Genomic DNA, 18077 nt, shown 5'->3' with positions numbered 1-18077 from the left:
TTGTTTTAAAACATGAGTAAATGCTTAAAAATCAAATGCAATAATGTAAGTACTTAACTTTGAAAAGCAATGATTGGTGCTAGAAAATGATTAGCTAATAGTGTCAAAGATTATACGACTATCTTGACATCAATGAATGCTCTAACAATTGATCTAAACCACTTCCATGATTGCATATCTAACACATTATTTAAAGTAATTATACTTTTGGTTTGCGCTAGAGTAAATAAAATTGATTTCCATTTGTCAAACCATGTAAGGGTACAAATTTTATGATTTGATAAATGATTGACGAAAACACTCCCAAACATGTAAGATACCTTATATGCATTGTAATTAGATTTACTATCTAAGTATATTATTATCAGTGAGTGCAAGTAGTAAATGTTGCGTCTGAGATGATGTCTAAGATGAATAGTGATAGTTGAATGTGCTACGATGAATCAAGCCTACATTTTAAAACAAATCACCAATTATTATAAAATATACATGTTTACCTTGAGGCAACACACAATAGTCATAAGAGAAGTAAAGTAAAATTTGGATTTTAAAAATAAATAGATGGAAATTTGTACCTAATTTCAACTTTATTGTACATGAAAAATGTAAAGTACATGCATCTTTAACCAAGAGGCAGTCTTATAATTTGCAAAGGCATTTTTTATATAATTGAAAAAACAATTAAGAACGCACATTCATTTAAGGAGTATAAATAATTAAAGGATATTCATTGTTGTGAGTTTGCAAACCATTTTTGAAAGCTTGAAATAAATAAACAATGTTTTGTCAAAAATCATGTGGTACAATGAAAAAGTCCATATTATAGACACCTAAATGATATTGACTTCAAACCTTCTTAAAAAGATAAAAAATTATGAACTAATTCTAAATTTTTTATAAAAAAAAACTACCAATCATTAGTAACTTGATTCCACACAATTAATAAAGATAATAATATATTCTTTTACAATACCATCAACCAATGTTAAATCTTAAGAACACACGCTATATTTATTTAAAATGCTAATAAACTTTAAATTACAATTTATAATTTTAAAAATATTTAATTATTAAAATCTTGTAGAGATATTGTGAACACCTAAATGAAACTAAATTCAATTACAATACAACCCACCAAAAATAGTTACTTGCAAGTAGTTTTTTACAATTAACTCGCTAAATTCAAGGAAAACCACAAATGAACGTTGAAAGTTAGAAATGCTAACCAGGAGCGCGCGGCGCCCAAGGTAGAGTAAAACCCAGGTGCTTAAATCCACAAACCGCTAACCGCTGTTAATCTGCCCCTGATTTAGGCGGCCCTACAAATTCCACCTTCTGCTCAGAATTGACTCGCATAACCTTCTCAACCTCATACAAGACTCCCACATTATTCCCAAACCACTCCTCTTCATCTACACCCCACCGCCAACTACACATATATAAACAGTTTCCCAATCATTATACTACGAATTGCATGAAAACGGCTCTGAATCTTCTCTCCTCCTCCACATCCACTGAAAAATCTTTGTCTTGAATGCAAAATGCCGCTCCTAAATTCATCTGCCCGTAACCCTAAATTGTGCTGCATTTCACAGAATTCTGCCCTTAACGAAAAATTGAGCCACAGATATCGAAATTCCTCTGCCCTTAACCCAAAAATGAGCTTCAGAGATCAAAATTCTGCCCTGCAAACTCTTTCCTCCTCTCGTATGCCTACAAAATCTTCCTCACACTTTCAATTGACACTTACCCACATCAGACAGCCACAATCATGTCGCTGCAAGCTTACAGATGTCGGTTATGAAAAGATGTTGGAGGCAAACCCTGGTGATCCCCTGCTGCTCAGGAACTATGCTAAATTTTTACATGAGGTAAGCTTGCAACATTGTTCATTAGAATAGTTTCTTTTGGTTTAGATTATGACGGGGGCATGGATTTGGATGATGTTTCTCGTTCTTTACTGATAATTTAAGGAAAATTGGGTTTGATGGCAATTTTTAGGTGAAAAAGGACATTGGCAAAGCAGAGGAATTCTATGAAAGGGCCATACTGGCTGGTCCGGCAGATGGAGAAGTTATTTCACTTTATGCTCAGTTCATTTGGGAAACTCACAAAGATGAAGACAGAGCCCAACATTATTTTGATCGAGCAGTCCAGGCCGCCCCTGAAGACTGGTAAGAAATTGCCCACTTCTTTTAAGCACTTTAAATCCTGGTTTTCTTGGGTGATTGACAATGGTTGGTGTTGGCAGTTATGTAATTGCTTCCTATGTCAATTTTCTATGGAATTTGGAGGAGAATGACTGTGTTGTGTGAGAGCAGCTCCCACACATTATGGCTCTTTGAAGTTTTGAAAATCATGAGAGTGGTGCATGTCTGGCCTTTCCAAATTTCGGAGTCGATCAGTCATTGTACATTGGTAAATCTTGAACTGTGGTTCATTTGAAATCATATTATAAGTTTCTCATGATTTCAAATGAAATTTTGAAAATCATAAGAGTGGCGGCTGCTAATAATGGTTTTCGTAGCTGGTCTTTCCAAACGGTTTGTAGATCAGGTTCTTCACAGCACAATCTGAGCTTTGAATTGTTTAAAGCCCCTTCATACAATAGAAGCTGAAGAGCAGCTTTGGTCCTTGCCTGACTACTGTTAGGCTGTTTATTTGTGACATGTTACTGTAATTAATGCAAATTATGTGTATGGAGAAACATCCTTATTTTTTTATGCTTGTAAAGGTAGAAAACATCATGCATATCAGTTGCAGACCTACAAACAAGTAAAAGAGATGTCAGTCAAGAAGGGGAACTGATCAAGATAAAAAATTCAGCAACATAAACGGCAATAAAAGAATCTAAGTTCAAATGGTGTCGAAAGTAGTGATACAGTTGGTAGATTTAATAGTAGATCATTTAACATTAAGGATTATAAAATAAAATAAATATAGTACAATTTACATATATTTAATTCGATAGGCTTACTCCTTCCAAAATGTCCATCAGATTGCTCGCACAATTCGAGATGTCTTATATGGGAAGGACAATCAGATTTCAAAGCAAACGATTAGTCATCAGGCCATGCTGGATACAAAATTCTTCTGACATGTTGAACGAGCATGAAATGACTTTGTCATTTTGGCTGCCAGAGATATTGTGCAAAAGATTTTAAGAAATTGCCAAGGATCTAACCAAAAGATTATATTATGTTGTAGCATATATGGGAGACATTTGTGGATAATTTCGTTTGCATGATTCCTTGACTTATGTCAAGCACATTAAGGATCTTTTGCAAATTGTTCTATTCTGAAACATTGCTCTTGCATGTCCAATTTGTGTCAAATACAAGTAGATGGCCTTTGTAAATATTTGCTAAAAAAATTTAATCTCCTATACAAAAAAAACACATAGGAGAGTCTTTATATTGCGTCGGCTCCATCATGGCTCTATAACTTTAGCACTTTGAGCATATTTTCATTCATGTTCCTTTCTCTTTGTGCATCTTTCTCGGTCCGCAGTTGCAAACATCTCTTCTGAAATATTCTATGAATCCATGCGTGCCCTCGATGGTTTTAGATGGGCATCACAAGTCAAAACACAACCTAGGACATGCTGCGATCATGCCTCTAACAAATTAACTGATTCATTCTATATTTGTGAATGGCTAACTTTTGCTTCTAGGCTTTTCATACGGCATAGGTGTTAGGATTAAAGAGACAAAAATAACAAGTACATGCAAATATAATCAATATTGTAAAGAAATAAAGCACACATAAGTAAGCACTTTTGCTTCTAGGCTTTTCATACGATGTAGGGGTTAGGATTAAAGAGACAAAAATAACAATTGCTTGCAAATATAACCAATATCACAAAGGAATGAAGCACGCATAAGTAAACACAAGACACAAAATTAACATGGTTCACCCAATATTTGGGCTACATACACCAAACAAGTCCAATGTTATTATCCATTGATTTCAACCTGATTACAATTTGCAATCCTTGCAACTCAAGATTGTCACCAGAAGCTACTAAATCATCATGCATCATAAAATCCCTAATACTAAGACATTTTATACAAGATTTATGTCGCTTACAAAATCAGGGCTAAAATATGTCGTCTAATAGAAAAAATAACTCTAGATACCTTTTACAATAGTAAAATCATTTTTGGCTTTAGCGGTGCTGCCCTTGACCCTACCTTGGGTGTTGCCCCTGGACCCTATGAGGGCATTGCCCTTGACCCCTAGCATGGGGAACCCCAATAGGAAAAGCTAGGGAAAATTGCACCAAATGAAATGGGAAAAAATTGAACTCCAAGTCTGACTAGGCTCCACATAACAATAGTAGGAACCAAACTTGAGAACTACCAGTAGTTCTTCTACATGATAATTTTCCTAAAATAGATTTAGCCTCCTCTACTCTATTCAAAATTAGATCTTTCTTGATTAACAATGATAAAGATTAGATTGTTACAAGTTTTCTAGAAGACATGATGTGTACTTTATATGTTATAGCCATCCAAAACTCAAGGTACATCAACCATTGTGAAAAAAACAAAAACCTCAGAGAAGTGGGTATTGAAGGGCTTTAATTCATTATCGAGCCTTCATCTATACCTCCACTTGATATGTTTGGGATGTGAGATTTATGAGAAATTGCCAATGGCTTCGATAATTATATTATTAAATTTTGATATCAATATCAAAGTCTATATATGTTGTTGATTTTTCTTAAAAATATTTTAACTTAATTTCATTCACCTCTACATGCTATAAATCTGATATGGTGGAGGCTTAGAATTAAATAATTTTTCAACGCTCATATTTGACATGAATTCATAGACACAGCTTCTCAATTCCTTGTGTGCAACAACAATCATTAAGGTGATGATCCACAGTCACGAATTCATCCAACACTCTTATAGATTGTTGTGTGAAAAAAATTTCACTACAACCTCTCAATCATCATTAAATATCCCCTACCACAAAAAAAATCCAAATATGGTTGACTAGATTCCTAATCCCAACACCTTATAAACTTGGCCAAGTCTCCTTACCCCAATATTCATACTTGGATCAAAATTTGTATATGTTGATTCATTTTTAAATATGAATATTAAATATTATTTGATTTTTGGATGATTGTGTTGACCATGGGCTACTTTGTTTCCTATGTGGGCATCACCATTCACTATCTAAGCACTACATTTATTGTCGTTTTGGGTTTTATTAATTTACTTGAGCCCCTAGGGCAACTTTAAATAAACATAACTTGAATATTTCCCTATTCTTCAATTGTTTGTTTTTCAATGTTCATTAAATCCCTTTGTGAACTAATCGATCAATTCATCAAAATTTTATTCTACCAAATGCTAAAGTTTTAATATCTACTCAATCATAATTTTTTGAAATGATCTATTCTATCTTTAAAACATACTTCATTTGATTGTAAAAACATATTTATGTGAAGAACGTGTTAAATATAAGAAATTGACATTAATAACAACCAAAGTTACATTATCTTTCTTAAATAATATTTTATAAAAAAATTGTTATTCAATACAAAAAACTGAAGGCTTGGTACTATAAAATGTCTGTGATCAAGACAAATGGAATTTTAAAGTGGTAGTTGAGGACTTTTTTTTGGAATGAATCTAGAGGGCCTCTACTATTAGTAGAAAATAATAGGGGAGCTTTGTTAGTGTAATAGAAGTTGACATGGACCATAATTTTAGACTATTTAAAGCTTTGTTAGCATCCACATTATTAGGATGAGTATTATTGAAAATGAATGAAGAGATAATGAATGTTGAATTTTGTGGAATCAAAATCATAGTAATGTGAAATGTTAGTAATAAATGGTAATTGAAATGTTTGTAAGAAATTTTTAATAAAAATATAGTTTTAAAATTATGGGTATCAAATACATCATAATATTTGTATATTAAATAGGTATGCTAATTATAATATATTAATATAATAATAGTAATTAGATGAGTTTGTAAGATTGATTATATAAGTCAATATTGATAAAAAGAATTGAACCTTGAGACTTTGTTATAGTCATCAACAAAACCAATTGATAAAAAACTAATTTTAAATGAATTTTCCTTGAAATTGTCTTTCTAAATGACATTTAAATGTATTTAACTTACACTCAAATCTATAAATTTTGATAAAAGTAAATAAAATTAATCTAACAGAACCATTTATATAATAATAGTATGATGTTATTCAAAACTATAATAATACCAAATTATTAGAAACTTGAAGTCTTTCCGTCACTAGAACTTGATACTTTTGTTATTTGGACTGGTCCATCTTTGCCTTGAATTATTCTTTTCCTTTAACATATGTTTCATAATGGAGGATGGGATAATTTCTTTCCTAAGAGGTTATTTCAAGTACACTGATCAAGAATAAGATCTCAATCCCCACCTCTCTCTCTCTCTCTCTCACACACACACACACACACACACACAATTATCTCCCCTCTCCAAGTCTCTCCCTCCCTCCATTTTTACCTACCTACTCCCCCTTCTTATTATACATATTTCTCACTCCCCTCTATGTCTCTTACCTCTCTCCTCCACTACACTTGTTTCCACACCACTCACTAATATCATTTGGAAGGCTATTAAAAAAATAAAAGACCATATAGGAAAGGCAAGATCAACACAAAGGAATGTGCCCCTCATGATTCTATCCCACTAGAGAGAGAGAGAGAGAGAGAGAGAGAGAGAGAGAGAGAGAGAGAGAGAGAGGTGACTATTGAAATGTTATAAAGTATAGATCTAGAGCTTTGGGAGGTAGGAGAAAGTGAGAAAAGGAGAGGAAGAGAGGGAGGAGAAGTAGATAGTTCTAGATATTAGTGAAGAAAAAATCATGAGATAGAGGTAGTGAGAGAATAACGATAAGAGTAAGCATTCAATGTCAAATCTCCTCACTAAAGTAATAAAAATGACACCCCTATTTACTTTTATATTATTTCATTTTATATTGGACCCTAATTCCTCTACTCTTCATATCATTACTAAAATTTAACAAATAAAGAGAGAGGGGGTGGGGAGGATAAATATTATGACCAAACTTTCCACATCAATAACATAATGACATCATTTAATATATATAAAACTGTCACCTTACACCCTTCAAAGGTGTAAGTGCTAGTTTAATTATTGTGAATAGAAGGTCGTATTAATGAGTATTGTTAGATAAAATTTCAAGTATTATCATAAAATAAATAAAATATGGATGAACTAACAAATATGACAATATTTAAATTTACATTTTATGTCTCTTGAAATCATGTGGCAATTTTGAATAATTCCTATTTTTTAAAGTAATATAGTTGACCTTATTTTTTACGACTAAGATTTTGGTACACGACTTGATTCCTAGGCTAAAAGTGTTAAATAGTCAAAGTTCACTTACTTTTTTGAAGATTAGTTTTTTCTTTAGCCTAAGATGTTTAAGGATGACCTAAAATTTGTAGTATCCATCTTCAAATGTGATAATGCCTTTTGTTTTAATGTTCAATTGTTGATCCTCAAGGAAATCATGGTGTTTTCAGTTAGCACATAATACTTATTCATTTATTAGGCAAGGTTGGTTGGTCATAACTGTGACCAATTCATCCTACATAGGTTGAGAAATATAATGGAAGACTTGTATATATTTCAGTTTATGTTGAGCAATAGTTATTGTCAAGAAAGTCTATGGTCGTCGAGTACTCTAGTATTAGCCAAGCTTTCAAAGAAGCAGTATACAAGAAGAGTTCATTTGTATGATTAAAATAGTAAAGAATAAGTGAAATAGTGTTTTTCAAGTAGAGTTAAGGCCAAATGACAACATGTAGACTACACATGTCTGAGCATCAACAAGTTCAAGTGCCAAGTAAGCTAGTTTTGACATGATTATTTGTAATGGCACAAACATTGAGGTAAACCATATTTTTTTGTGTTGGAGATTCTTTTATATGATCTAGGAGTTATTATGCAGGTGATTACACATACCAAGGAGGATCATTAATCCCTATGCAAGCAATTTAACCAATAAGAAAATTGCAAGGACTAAGTGACAAAAAAAAATGAATTTAGATCATTGATCATGATCTAGACGCTTCACGTAATAGATATTTAAAAAAGGTTAATGACCTAGTTCACATGTGTGGAGCATAAGTTATTAAGTGTTGGTTTGTAAGAAAAGTATTACGTGAATAAGGAAGAGTGATCAAGTAGTACAGAGAAGTAGTGTAGTATAAAGTTAGTGACAAAATAGATCAGAAAAGTGACCATTGATTAAACAAAGGAGATTTCTTATCAAAATTATAGTGTAGACTAAAGGATTAGGTTATTATACATTCTAACAAGTGTTTCGGGGTGTAAATCTCTTAACTAAGTGGTTTTAATAGACTTTTGTAAATCTCTTAACAAAATGCTCACTTAGTTGTGAGGTAAAATCTTTTAATCAAGGTAGATTGTATAAGTCTTGTAAGCTCTTAACAAGGAAGACCCCTCATAGGGTAGATCATCAAAAGTGATCAAAATTGTAGCCCTAATAGGAAAACTTTGTTGCTGCAGTAATGAATTTTTTTTGGGTGTCATCCCCACCACAATTTTACCTTCACCTTGGAGCGTTTCTACGTAACCAAATATTTGTGTCATGTGTTATGAGTTATTTATGTGAACTGTGAGTTTTATTCATGCAAGTAGATATTAGATCCAATAATATATTGCAGTGAATGTTTGATTTGGTTTATGGTAATGTTGAGATAAGGGTTAATATTGAAGTTATCAAATATGGTTAATGTTTGAAGTGTTAAAGTTTTAATAGTTTCTGATTCACCCCCCTCTCAATATCTTACTTTCACATTAGATTTCCAACAATCGGTATCAGAGCATTGTTTCTCTTATCGAAAGTTTAACCACTTGAGAAATAAGTTCTTGGAGATGGAAGCCTATAAGTTGGGAAAGATGATTGAGAGTGAGAAGATTGATTTACAGATTGCCCTACAGAAAGTCAAGGTTGCTAAAGAGGAACTAAGGAAGATCTCAAAACAAAGAAAGGAGATGACAATCAAGCAGAATAAAACAAAATACAAGGAATAAAGTATTTAAGAAATATTAAATGAAGGAGGATCAAGTGATATTGATGCAACAATAGAAGATCTACTAGAAATCCAAACAACAATATGAATGAAGAAATAAAAGCATTGAAGAGAGAACACGAAATGATGCTGGTAAGGTTACGTAAAGTTAGTGAACACAAGAAAAAGGATGAAGATGACAAAGATACGATTGAAGAAGATAAGAGACAACTAACTACAAGGTTGAATGAAAATATTACTGAGGTACAAACTTTGACACATAACCAATTTGACATGGCCAATAAACTATTGGGAGCTACTCAAGAGAACACTAGAAAGGAACTTGAGATGATAAATCATAAATCTGAGAATGATAGATTGAATAATGAGTTGAAAGCTATAAAGGAGCTCATTGAAAGGATGAATAAACCTAAACAAGCAATAAGAATACTTGATGAGTAGATGAGAGAAAAAACAAGACATCATCATGTACTTTTGAACTAGGCTATACTGAGCAAGAAGAGAAAAGGAATGTAAAGCCAAAGAATAAGAAACCCACTTGTCATCACTATGGAAAACTAGGGCACATAAAAATGTCCATAGGAGAAAATTTGGTAAGTCAATCCCTAAGCCCAAATTTAATGGTTATTGTTACAATTTTAATGAAAAGGACACCAAGCACATGAGTGTAGAGAAAAAGTCAGTAAGACACTAGCTACTTCTAGATTTGAAGGATATTGTTATTCATGTCAGAAGTGTGGTCATAGAGCACAAGATCACATATCTAATGCTAAGCAGAATCAAACACCTAAAAATTAAGGAAATGTACCTAGGCAAGGTAAAAAAATAAATAAGGATTATAATACATGGTACAATTGTCAGTTATGTGGAGAGAGTGGTCATATTGAAACAAATTACATAAGGATACATTTCACAGGAAAGTCCAAAAGCTGGAGGAATAGTGACATAGTATGATACCAATGTCAAAAGTTTGGTCACTTTAGTAGCAACTACATGAATGGAGTACCAATATTCAACCATGAACATATGAGGGGTAGAGTAATAGTCAGAGTTGAACAAGTAAAAACCTAGATGAAGAAGGAAGAAGAAAACAATAGTGCATATAATGCTGAGATCACCCAATCCAATGGACTAGGTAACCCCCCTAAGTAAAGAGGTAAGTGTGGAACTGTGGTTCAAATTATAAAATTTTACATTAGTTCCCAAGTTCAAATGCATCAAAGTCCATATCAACATATTAAAGGATGCACAAGGGTAAGTTTGATGTTTGAACAAAGTTATGGTTACACCAAGTTGAACTATTAGTATTGACCAAGTGTAAATATTAAAATTTCTAAACGTGTGAAGAGGCCAAGATGGAATGGTAGTTATGATTGAGATAAGGTTTTGGCTAAATTGGTAGAATGTGGAAGTATGATAACTAAGTTATCCTATATTGATTGAGACAATTGTATGTCACTCACTACAAGTACATAATATTAATGAGGACCTAAAATCAGAATTATGAGGTATATATCATATTTTTGAAGTCATATAGAGTATTGAGCATTCAAGTTTTTAGAGAGAAGTGTGAATTTGAGCATCTTGAGAGAATTTAGCAGAGATTGCAAGAAGATTCAAGTGTGTCATCGACAGTCATTGTGAATTGTTAACAGGTTGCAATTGTTGAGTTACACAGAAGTTTGTGATAAAATCCCTAATTAAAAGAAATCAAAATCAGTTCATCAACAAGTGTGAAGAGGTAAGGATTAGAGATTAGTAATGCTCAATTAGTTTAAAATGATGCATGTCCCCCGCCCAAGTATAAGGAAGTCCTTAAAATTGTGATGAAGGGTGATTCCTCAAGTGCCTTGTCATCGATTCCACCAAGAGTGATTATGATTCATGATGTTAGGTCATGCTATACATGGAAGGTTGGAGAAGTGGGAGATTATTAATTGAGATTGGCATATGAGAAGTTGTGTGAAGGAGTGTTGACGGAACAACATAGACATATCACCAAGAAAAGGTTGCCTCATGCCCTAAACTTTCCTAGAAATTTCAAGGTAGAATGGATAAAGATAGTGTTGAGTAGGATTCATGACATACAATTATGGCCAAAGAATGGGCTAGTGTAGATCACCAGGGAAATCATACGTAATGTGACTGGTTAGCCTATGACTAATAGGAAGAAGAAAATGCGATGCTAGAGTCAAGATGTGATTGAGGCAAATACTCTATCAATTTGGAATAAGAGGGGATTGAAAATTTCTATAATCATAGATCCTAAAATTGAGTTTGGAGTAAGAGTCATTGTGCACAAAATTTATCAATCAAGTAGACTTGATAATGTTTGGACATGCATTGAAGTTGATCAGGTATGGAAGATTGTGAAGAAAGATCATACTTGTGATCTTGCTGAGCTTCAATGGACCTAGTTAGCCGAGAATTTGTCAACCATAAGGAAGGCCAAAAACACAGTTTGTAAGTTTCAATCATTGATTTTTTGTATATTTTTCTATATTCAAAATTATTTTCCTATAATTGATGATGTTATTTGGGAGTAAGGAAGACCTATTACAAAAATATAAATTATTTTATTCATTATTTAGGAGAAAATTTTGAAAATGTGATGGATGGATATTTTGAGGAGTTTAAACAAAAGATGAAGAAGAGGACCATAATTTCCAAGTCATTGGTTGATAAGTATTATGATGATGATTATTTTTTGGTGGACATTGATTACCCATATGTTCAAGGTGTGATTCTTAGGGTAGCATGGTTAAGACCCTTACCCTATGAAGTCAACATAGATGAAGTATCTGCATCAATTAATGCATTACTAATAGATCAGGTTCATAAGGATGTTGAACCTTTTGGGTTTCTAAGACAAAAATTGCAATCAAGTTGAGAATTGACATAATGAATAAGAAGAGAAAGATGATGATTAAGAACTTAGAGAAGATACTAGGTAAAGGAGCTAAACAAGAAATTCTTTTATAGATCACACAAGGAAAATGCAAAGATAGGTCTATCAACAAGGATGATGATGACGAAGGAAGTGAGGAGAAGGATGAGAAGGAGAAAAGAAGGGTAAAGAGATAGTAGTGGTTGAGCCAAAGGTCAAGAGAGGCAAATAGATAATAATTGTCGAGCCCAAAGTGAAAGAGAGCTTGAATAAGAAATTAACTAAACCTACCCCTCATCCTCCAAGACAAACAAGAACAAGAAAAAGAGAATTTATGACTATAAAAAAGGCTAAGATACAATAGAGGGGTGTGGCAGAGATTATCAAACCAGGTGAAGACTCTAGTTTAATAAAGAGAAAGCTAACTGTGACCAAGGTAGAGCCAAGCAAACAAGAAAAGAAACCAAGATGAAAGATTATAGTTGAAATGAAGAAGAAGATGATGACAAGATTGAGTTTGATAATGTCAACCATTACATAGTTGTTATACATAAGCCTCCTAAAAGTATTGGCGAGGTATGTGACAACATAATGAATAGTGATGGATTGTCAAGTTTTTAATTTATTAAGTATGAGAAGTTAGATAAAATTGATAAAGTCAAGGTATAAGAATCTCTAATCAATATGATGGAATATTTCAAGACCACACCATTAGATATAGGGAATAATGTAGATAGTGAATTGTATAACAAAATTGATGCAAAGTGGAAATATGTGATAATGATAAAGAGGCATATTAGGGAAGATATATTAGGTCAAATCATGCCTAAATTGAAAAAGAAGAAAATTACATAATTTATGGACAAGTATAGAAAAAGATTCATGCTTAAATCAAGGGAATTATTAGTTTTGAAGAATTAAATTGAAGATATTGCACAACAAAGTAAGATTTTATTGAAGAGGATCTTTGGATTGATCCTCGATGAGGAAAAGAAAGATGAAACTGAGGAGAAAAAATATGAACAAGTTGAGTTAGATAATAAAGAAGATTTCTATGATGAGACTAATGATCTGGAGGATTGCATGTAAAAAAGGTTCAACAAAGTGAAAAAAAAGAAACTATTACAATTGAAGATGAACCTGTAGAAAACCCAAAGAATGAGATTGTATTGGCCAAGGAGGAATTGAAGGATGAGACTAGTGTTCAAATGCCTACTAAAGAGGTATTGCTCAATTCAAATATCATGTTACTTCAAGTAAAATAGTATTGAAAGGTAGACACACAAGTATGTACATAAATTGTAGACATAGTACTAGATACGTCTACCTTTACTATATTTTTGTTGGAACAAAAGGATAGTCATGATGATGCACAAGGAGAAGATGTTGAGAAACATGGTGAGCCCTCCAAAACTATAGATAATAAGCCATATGAGAAAGTCAAGACATATGAGACCACAAAGACTACATATAATGTAGAAGAAGAGAAAGGAGAGAAGAGATCTAATGATCAAGAAGATTAGTCTACCACAATCAGTTAAGAAATTCCCTTAGGACCTTAGCCAAAGGGAGAAAAAGAGGCTAGTACACAAAATTCAATAGGTGAACTTAAAGCTACTATGAAAGATCAATTAGGTATATCAGCACCATATCCAATTCAAGAGAAAAAGAACACAAGAGAAGAAGTAAAGCAAGGTAATGTGACCCAAGAATCACACAAATTGAATCTAGTAGATTGAACCCAGGTTTTACAACTAAATGTGCCAAGCTCAAGCACACCAGATTCTAAGAGAGAGAAGTTGAAGAAGAAACATAAAAACTTACCCTATGTCATGAAAGGTAAGACAATTACCTTAGATAAAGATATTATCATACTATACTAGGATAAATCAAAATTGGGTGAATAAAAAATGAGTCAATATGAACCAACTCCAAAAAATCATCAAAAGAATAAGTCTTTCTCTTAAAACTAGACTTAGTATTTTACCCATTTGACATTTGTTTTCACATCACTTTATATCAGGTTTTCTTAGTCTTAGTAGCCCTATAACTCTTTTGATTTTACTAATGCTTACTACATTATCAAATTTCACATGACATAACCTCTTATGTCATAACCAAACATCTTTCCATTATGAAAATAGAAAAGTATCTTCAGATAGGTCTAGATAGAAAAAATTATCTCTTGTTTTCTCTCCACTTCTAACTAGTTCACCAGTAGCATCATAGATCTTTTCCTTCTTGTTATGGAAATAAACTTTATAACCTGAACTTATTAACTGTACTACACTTAACAAGTTATATTTCAAACCATCAACCAAATATGTATTGTCACACTTAATATTTTCATTCATTTAATTGATCCCTTATATTTCAAGTATAACATGGTGCATCATTACCAAATTTAACACTACTTTCATTATAATGCTCTATCTTATCAAACTTACTTGTATCACCAACCATGTGATGTGAGAAACCACTATTAATTATCCATCTATCATTCTTACTCACATGTGACATAAATGCTATTTTCTCATCTTCATTAGAATCATCTTTCATTGTAACATAAATTACTTTTTCATCATGATCATTACATTTATTATCAAAACCATCCTATTCAACAAAATAGCAAGATTTCTTACCTTTGTTTTTGCAATCTCGTTTGTCTCTATTGCTCCTGTCATCTCTTGTTCCTTTATATTTGAAACCTTTCCTTTGACCTTTGTCATCTCTATGAGGGCATTTAGCTGCAATATGACCAACTTTGTTACATGTAAAATAAATAATAATAAGTTTACCTTTGTATCTTCCTTTTCCTCTAGCAAGTTGTGATGAACCTCCTTATAGCAATATCGTGAGAATGCTCGAAATAACAGAATACAAAGTGATAGCAGAACTCAGAATGAATCTACTGATCGCAGGCCACTTCGAGGGGGTAACCTTCTTTGAGCAAGCTCAATACAATAAATTCGTCCGTGCCCATCAAGGGCCTCAACCTATTCTTATATACTGATTACGATCTAGAAAAGTAATATTACCTATGCATGTGGGATAATAAAATATACTCACGGGACGACTTACAAAGCATATGCGTCCAACAACACTACTCTAACAAAATAAACAGAAGGAACACACAGGTTCCTAACATCCCCTCTCCCTTAGAAAAAAGCTTTGTCCTCAAAGCTTAAGGTGTGGAAATTGTTGTTGAATCTGAAGAAGGGGTTCCCAGGTAGCATCCTCTGGTTGCATGCCATGCCACTGAATCAAGACCTCAGAGATGGAGCGAGAGCGAAGCTGGCGAGTGCGCTGGTCAATGATTGTCACCGGCTCCAGGATAATGGATCCTTCCGTATCCATTTCAGGGAGAGTAGTTTGTGCTCTGACAGTGGTACCCAGAACTTTCTTTAGACAAGAAACATGAAAGACTGGATGAATGCGGGAAGAAGGAGGAAGTTCCAGTTTATAAGCAACTGAACCAATCTTCTGCAGAACCTTATAAGGCCCATAAAATTTTGGGGCCAGCTTATGACGCCCTTTCAGCTTTAGGGAGGATTGTTTGTATGGCTGTAGACGAAGAAAAACCATATCCCCAACTTGAAATGAGCGCTCAGAACGGTGTTGATCTGCTTGCTGTTTCATCCGATTACGGGCCATGTGAAGATTATCCTGTAAGGTACGAAGAATCTGATCCCTGCTGCGGAGAACTATGTCAACTGCCTGGACTGGTGAGCTGTTGGGAGTGTAGGGAAGGAGCACTGGAGGTGCCTGACCATAGACTGCTTCATATGGAGTCATTTTAGAGGCAGTGTGGTAAGAGGTATTGTACCACCATTCAGCTAAAGGGAGCCACTTGGCCCACTGATGTTGCTGTTCGGAAGTGAAGCAACGAAGATAAGTTTCCAAGCATTTATTGACAATTTCAGTTTGACCATCAGTTTGTGGGTGATAGCCCGAACTCATCTTCAGTTTGGTGCCAGTTTTTTGAAACAGTTCAGTCCAAAAATGACTGGTAAAAGTTGCATCACGATCAGAGACAATGGAAGAAGGGAGTCCATGAAGACGAAATATCTGGTCCATGAAGATTTGTGCAACAGAGGAGGCAGTATAGGGGTGGCTGAGGGCACAAAAATGACTATATTTCAAGAGACGATCAACCACAACCAAGATCACTGTCTTGCCACTGGATTTAGGAAGCCCTTCAATGAAATCCATAGAAATATCAGTCCAAATCCGTGTAGGGATGGGCAATGGTTCGAGCAAGCCAGGAAGGAGGGTCGTTTCACCCTTGTGGCGTTGGCAAGTATCACATTCAGCCACCATCTGTTGAATCGTCTGTTTCATCCCTTTCCAAAAGAAGTTTCTCCTTGCTCGCTCATAAGTTTTGAGGAAGCCTGAGTGCCCTGCTGAAGGAGAAGCATGGAGTTCATAAAAAATAGCCTGATGTAGAGCTGGGTTCTGAGGAAGCACTAGCCGACCCTTGTATCGAAGAGAAGCACCATCCCAAGAGTAATGTGGTATAGCAGAAGGATTATTGGCTAGCTGGTGAATGATTTGAGATAAAGAAGAGTCACTGTCATAGCCCTGCTGAACAGATGCTAACCAATTGGGAATGGGCATAGAAATAGCGAAAAGGGAAGCTTGATTATCAAATGTGCGAGAAAGAGCATCTGCCACAATATTCTCCTTACCCTTCTTGTAGGTGATCTCATAATCATACCCCATGAGTTTGCTGACCCATTTCTGTTGTGTAGGAGAGGATACCCGTTGTTCCAGGAAGTATTTCAGACTTTGGTGATCGGTTCTGATGCAAAAATGACTCCCTAAGAGGTATGGCCGCCACTTCTGTACAGCATGCAAAATAGCCATCATTTCTTTTTCATAAGTAGAGAGGGCTAGATTCTTACCAGAGAGGGCTTTGCTAGTGAACGCAATAGGATGGTCATCTTGCAGGAGAACAGCACCCAATCCATTGCCGCAAGCATCACTCTCAATAGTGAAGGGTTTGGAAAAATCTGGCATTGCGAGAACAGGTGTACTGCACATAGCCTGTTTCAGTTGTTCAAATGCAGTCTCAGCAACAGGGGTCCAGGAGAAGGCATCCTTTTTTAACAGAGCTGTCAATGGTGCTGCAATTTTCCCGTAATCTTTGACAAACTTGCGGTAGTAGCCAGTCAACCCCAAAAAACCCCGAAGGCTCTTGAGAGTTTTAGGATGCGGCCAAGTTTTCATGGCATCTATTTTTGTAGGATCCACCCGCACTCCATGGTGTGCAACAATATGCTCGAGATACTCCACTTCCTCCTGGCCAAACACACATTTAGATAGTTTTGCACAGAGTTGATGATCAGAGAGAAGTTGCAAGACAAGCTCCAGATGATGGAGATGCTCAGCCCAAGTTTTGCTATATATGAGGATATCATCAAAGAAGACCAGAATGAATTTCCGGAGGTATGGTCGAAATATGTTATTCATCACTGCCTGAAATGTTGAAGGAGCATTCGTGAGGCCAAAGGGCATGACTAAAAATTCATAGTGACCATCATGTGTGCGGAAGGCAGTTTTAGGTATATCCTCCTCATTAACCCGAATTTGATGATACCCAGAACGAAGATCTAACTTGGAGAAAAAATGAGCCCCATGAAGTTCATCAAGAAGTTCATCAACAACTGGAATGGGAAACTTGTCCTTTATAGTGAGATGATTAAGTGCTCGGAAATCAATGCAGAGTCGCCATGACCCATCTTTTTTGCGAACAAGCAGAACTGGAGAAGAAAAGGAACTGGTACTAGGGCGAATAATACCTTGCTTCAGTAAGTCACGGACAAGTATCTCGATTTCGGTCTTCTGATGAAATGGGTAGCGGTAGGGCCTGATGTTGGGCGGAACACTGCCAGGAAGGAGCTGAATACGGTGGTCCTCTGGACGAGAAGGAGGTAATCCCACAGGTTCAGCAAATACACCAGAATACTTGTCCAAAATGTGTTGGAGATCGGCAGGAGTGCTAGAGACTGCTGATGGCTGCATCTGAATGGAATGGAGCTGAGCGATGACACCATGTGAATTCTTCTTAAGAAGTTTTTCCATACG

The 18077-nt window shown here is 34.7% G+C and overlaps 1 protein-coding gene across 1 annotated transcript; it reads left to right on the top strand.

The window, feature by feature from the left end:
• The first annotated feature begins 1364 nt into the window (after positions 1 to 1364).
• On the top strand, positions 1365 to 2723 carry LOC149534548 (uncharacterized). The gene is made up of 3 exons (XM_089806640.1): positions 1365 to 1871; positions 2002 to 2174; positions 2252 to 2723. Exons 1-3 carry the CDS (start codon positions 1542 to 1544, stop codon positions 2313 to 2315), a joined length of 567 nt encoding a protein of 188 aa, XP_089662766.1. The 5' UTR covers positions 1365 to 1541; the 3' UTR covers positions 2316 to 2723.
• Positions 2724 to 18077: the final 15354 nt, after the last annotated feature.

This window comes from Cupressus sempervirens, chromosome 10 (assembly GCF_028749045.1).
Source record: "Cupressus sempervirens isolate cs-2001-9-10 chromosome 10, ASM2874904v1, whole genome shotgun sequence".
NCBI lineage: Eukaryota > Viridiplantae > Streptophyta > Pinopsida > Cupressales > Cupressaceae > Cupressus > Cupressus sempervirens.
This window is presented reverse-complemented; position numbering and strand designations above follow the sequence as displayed.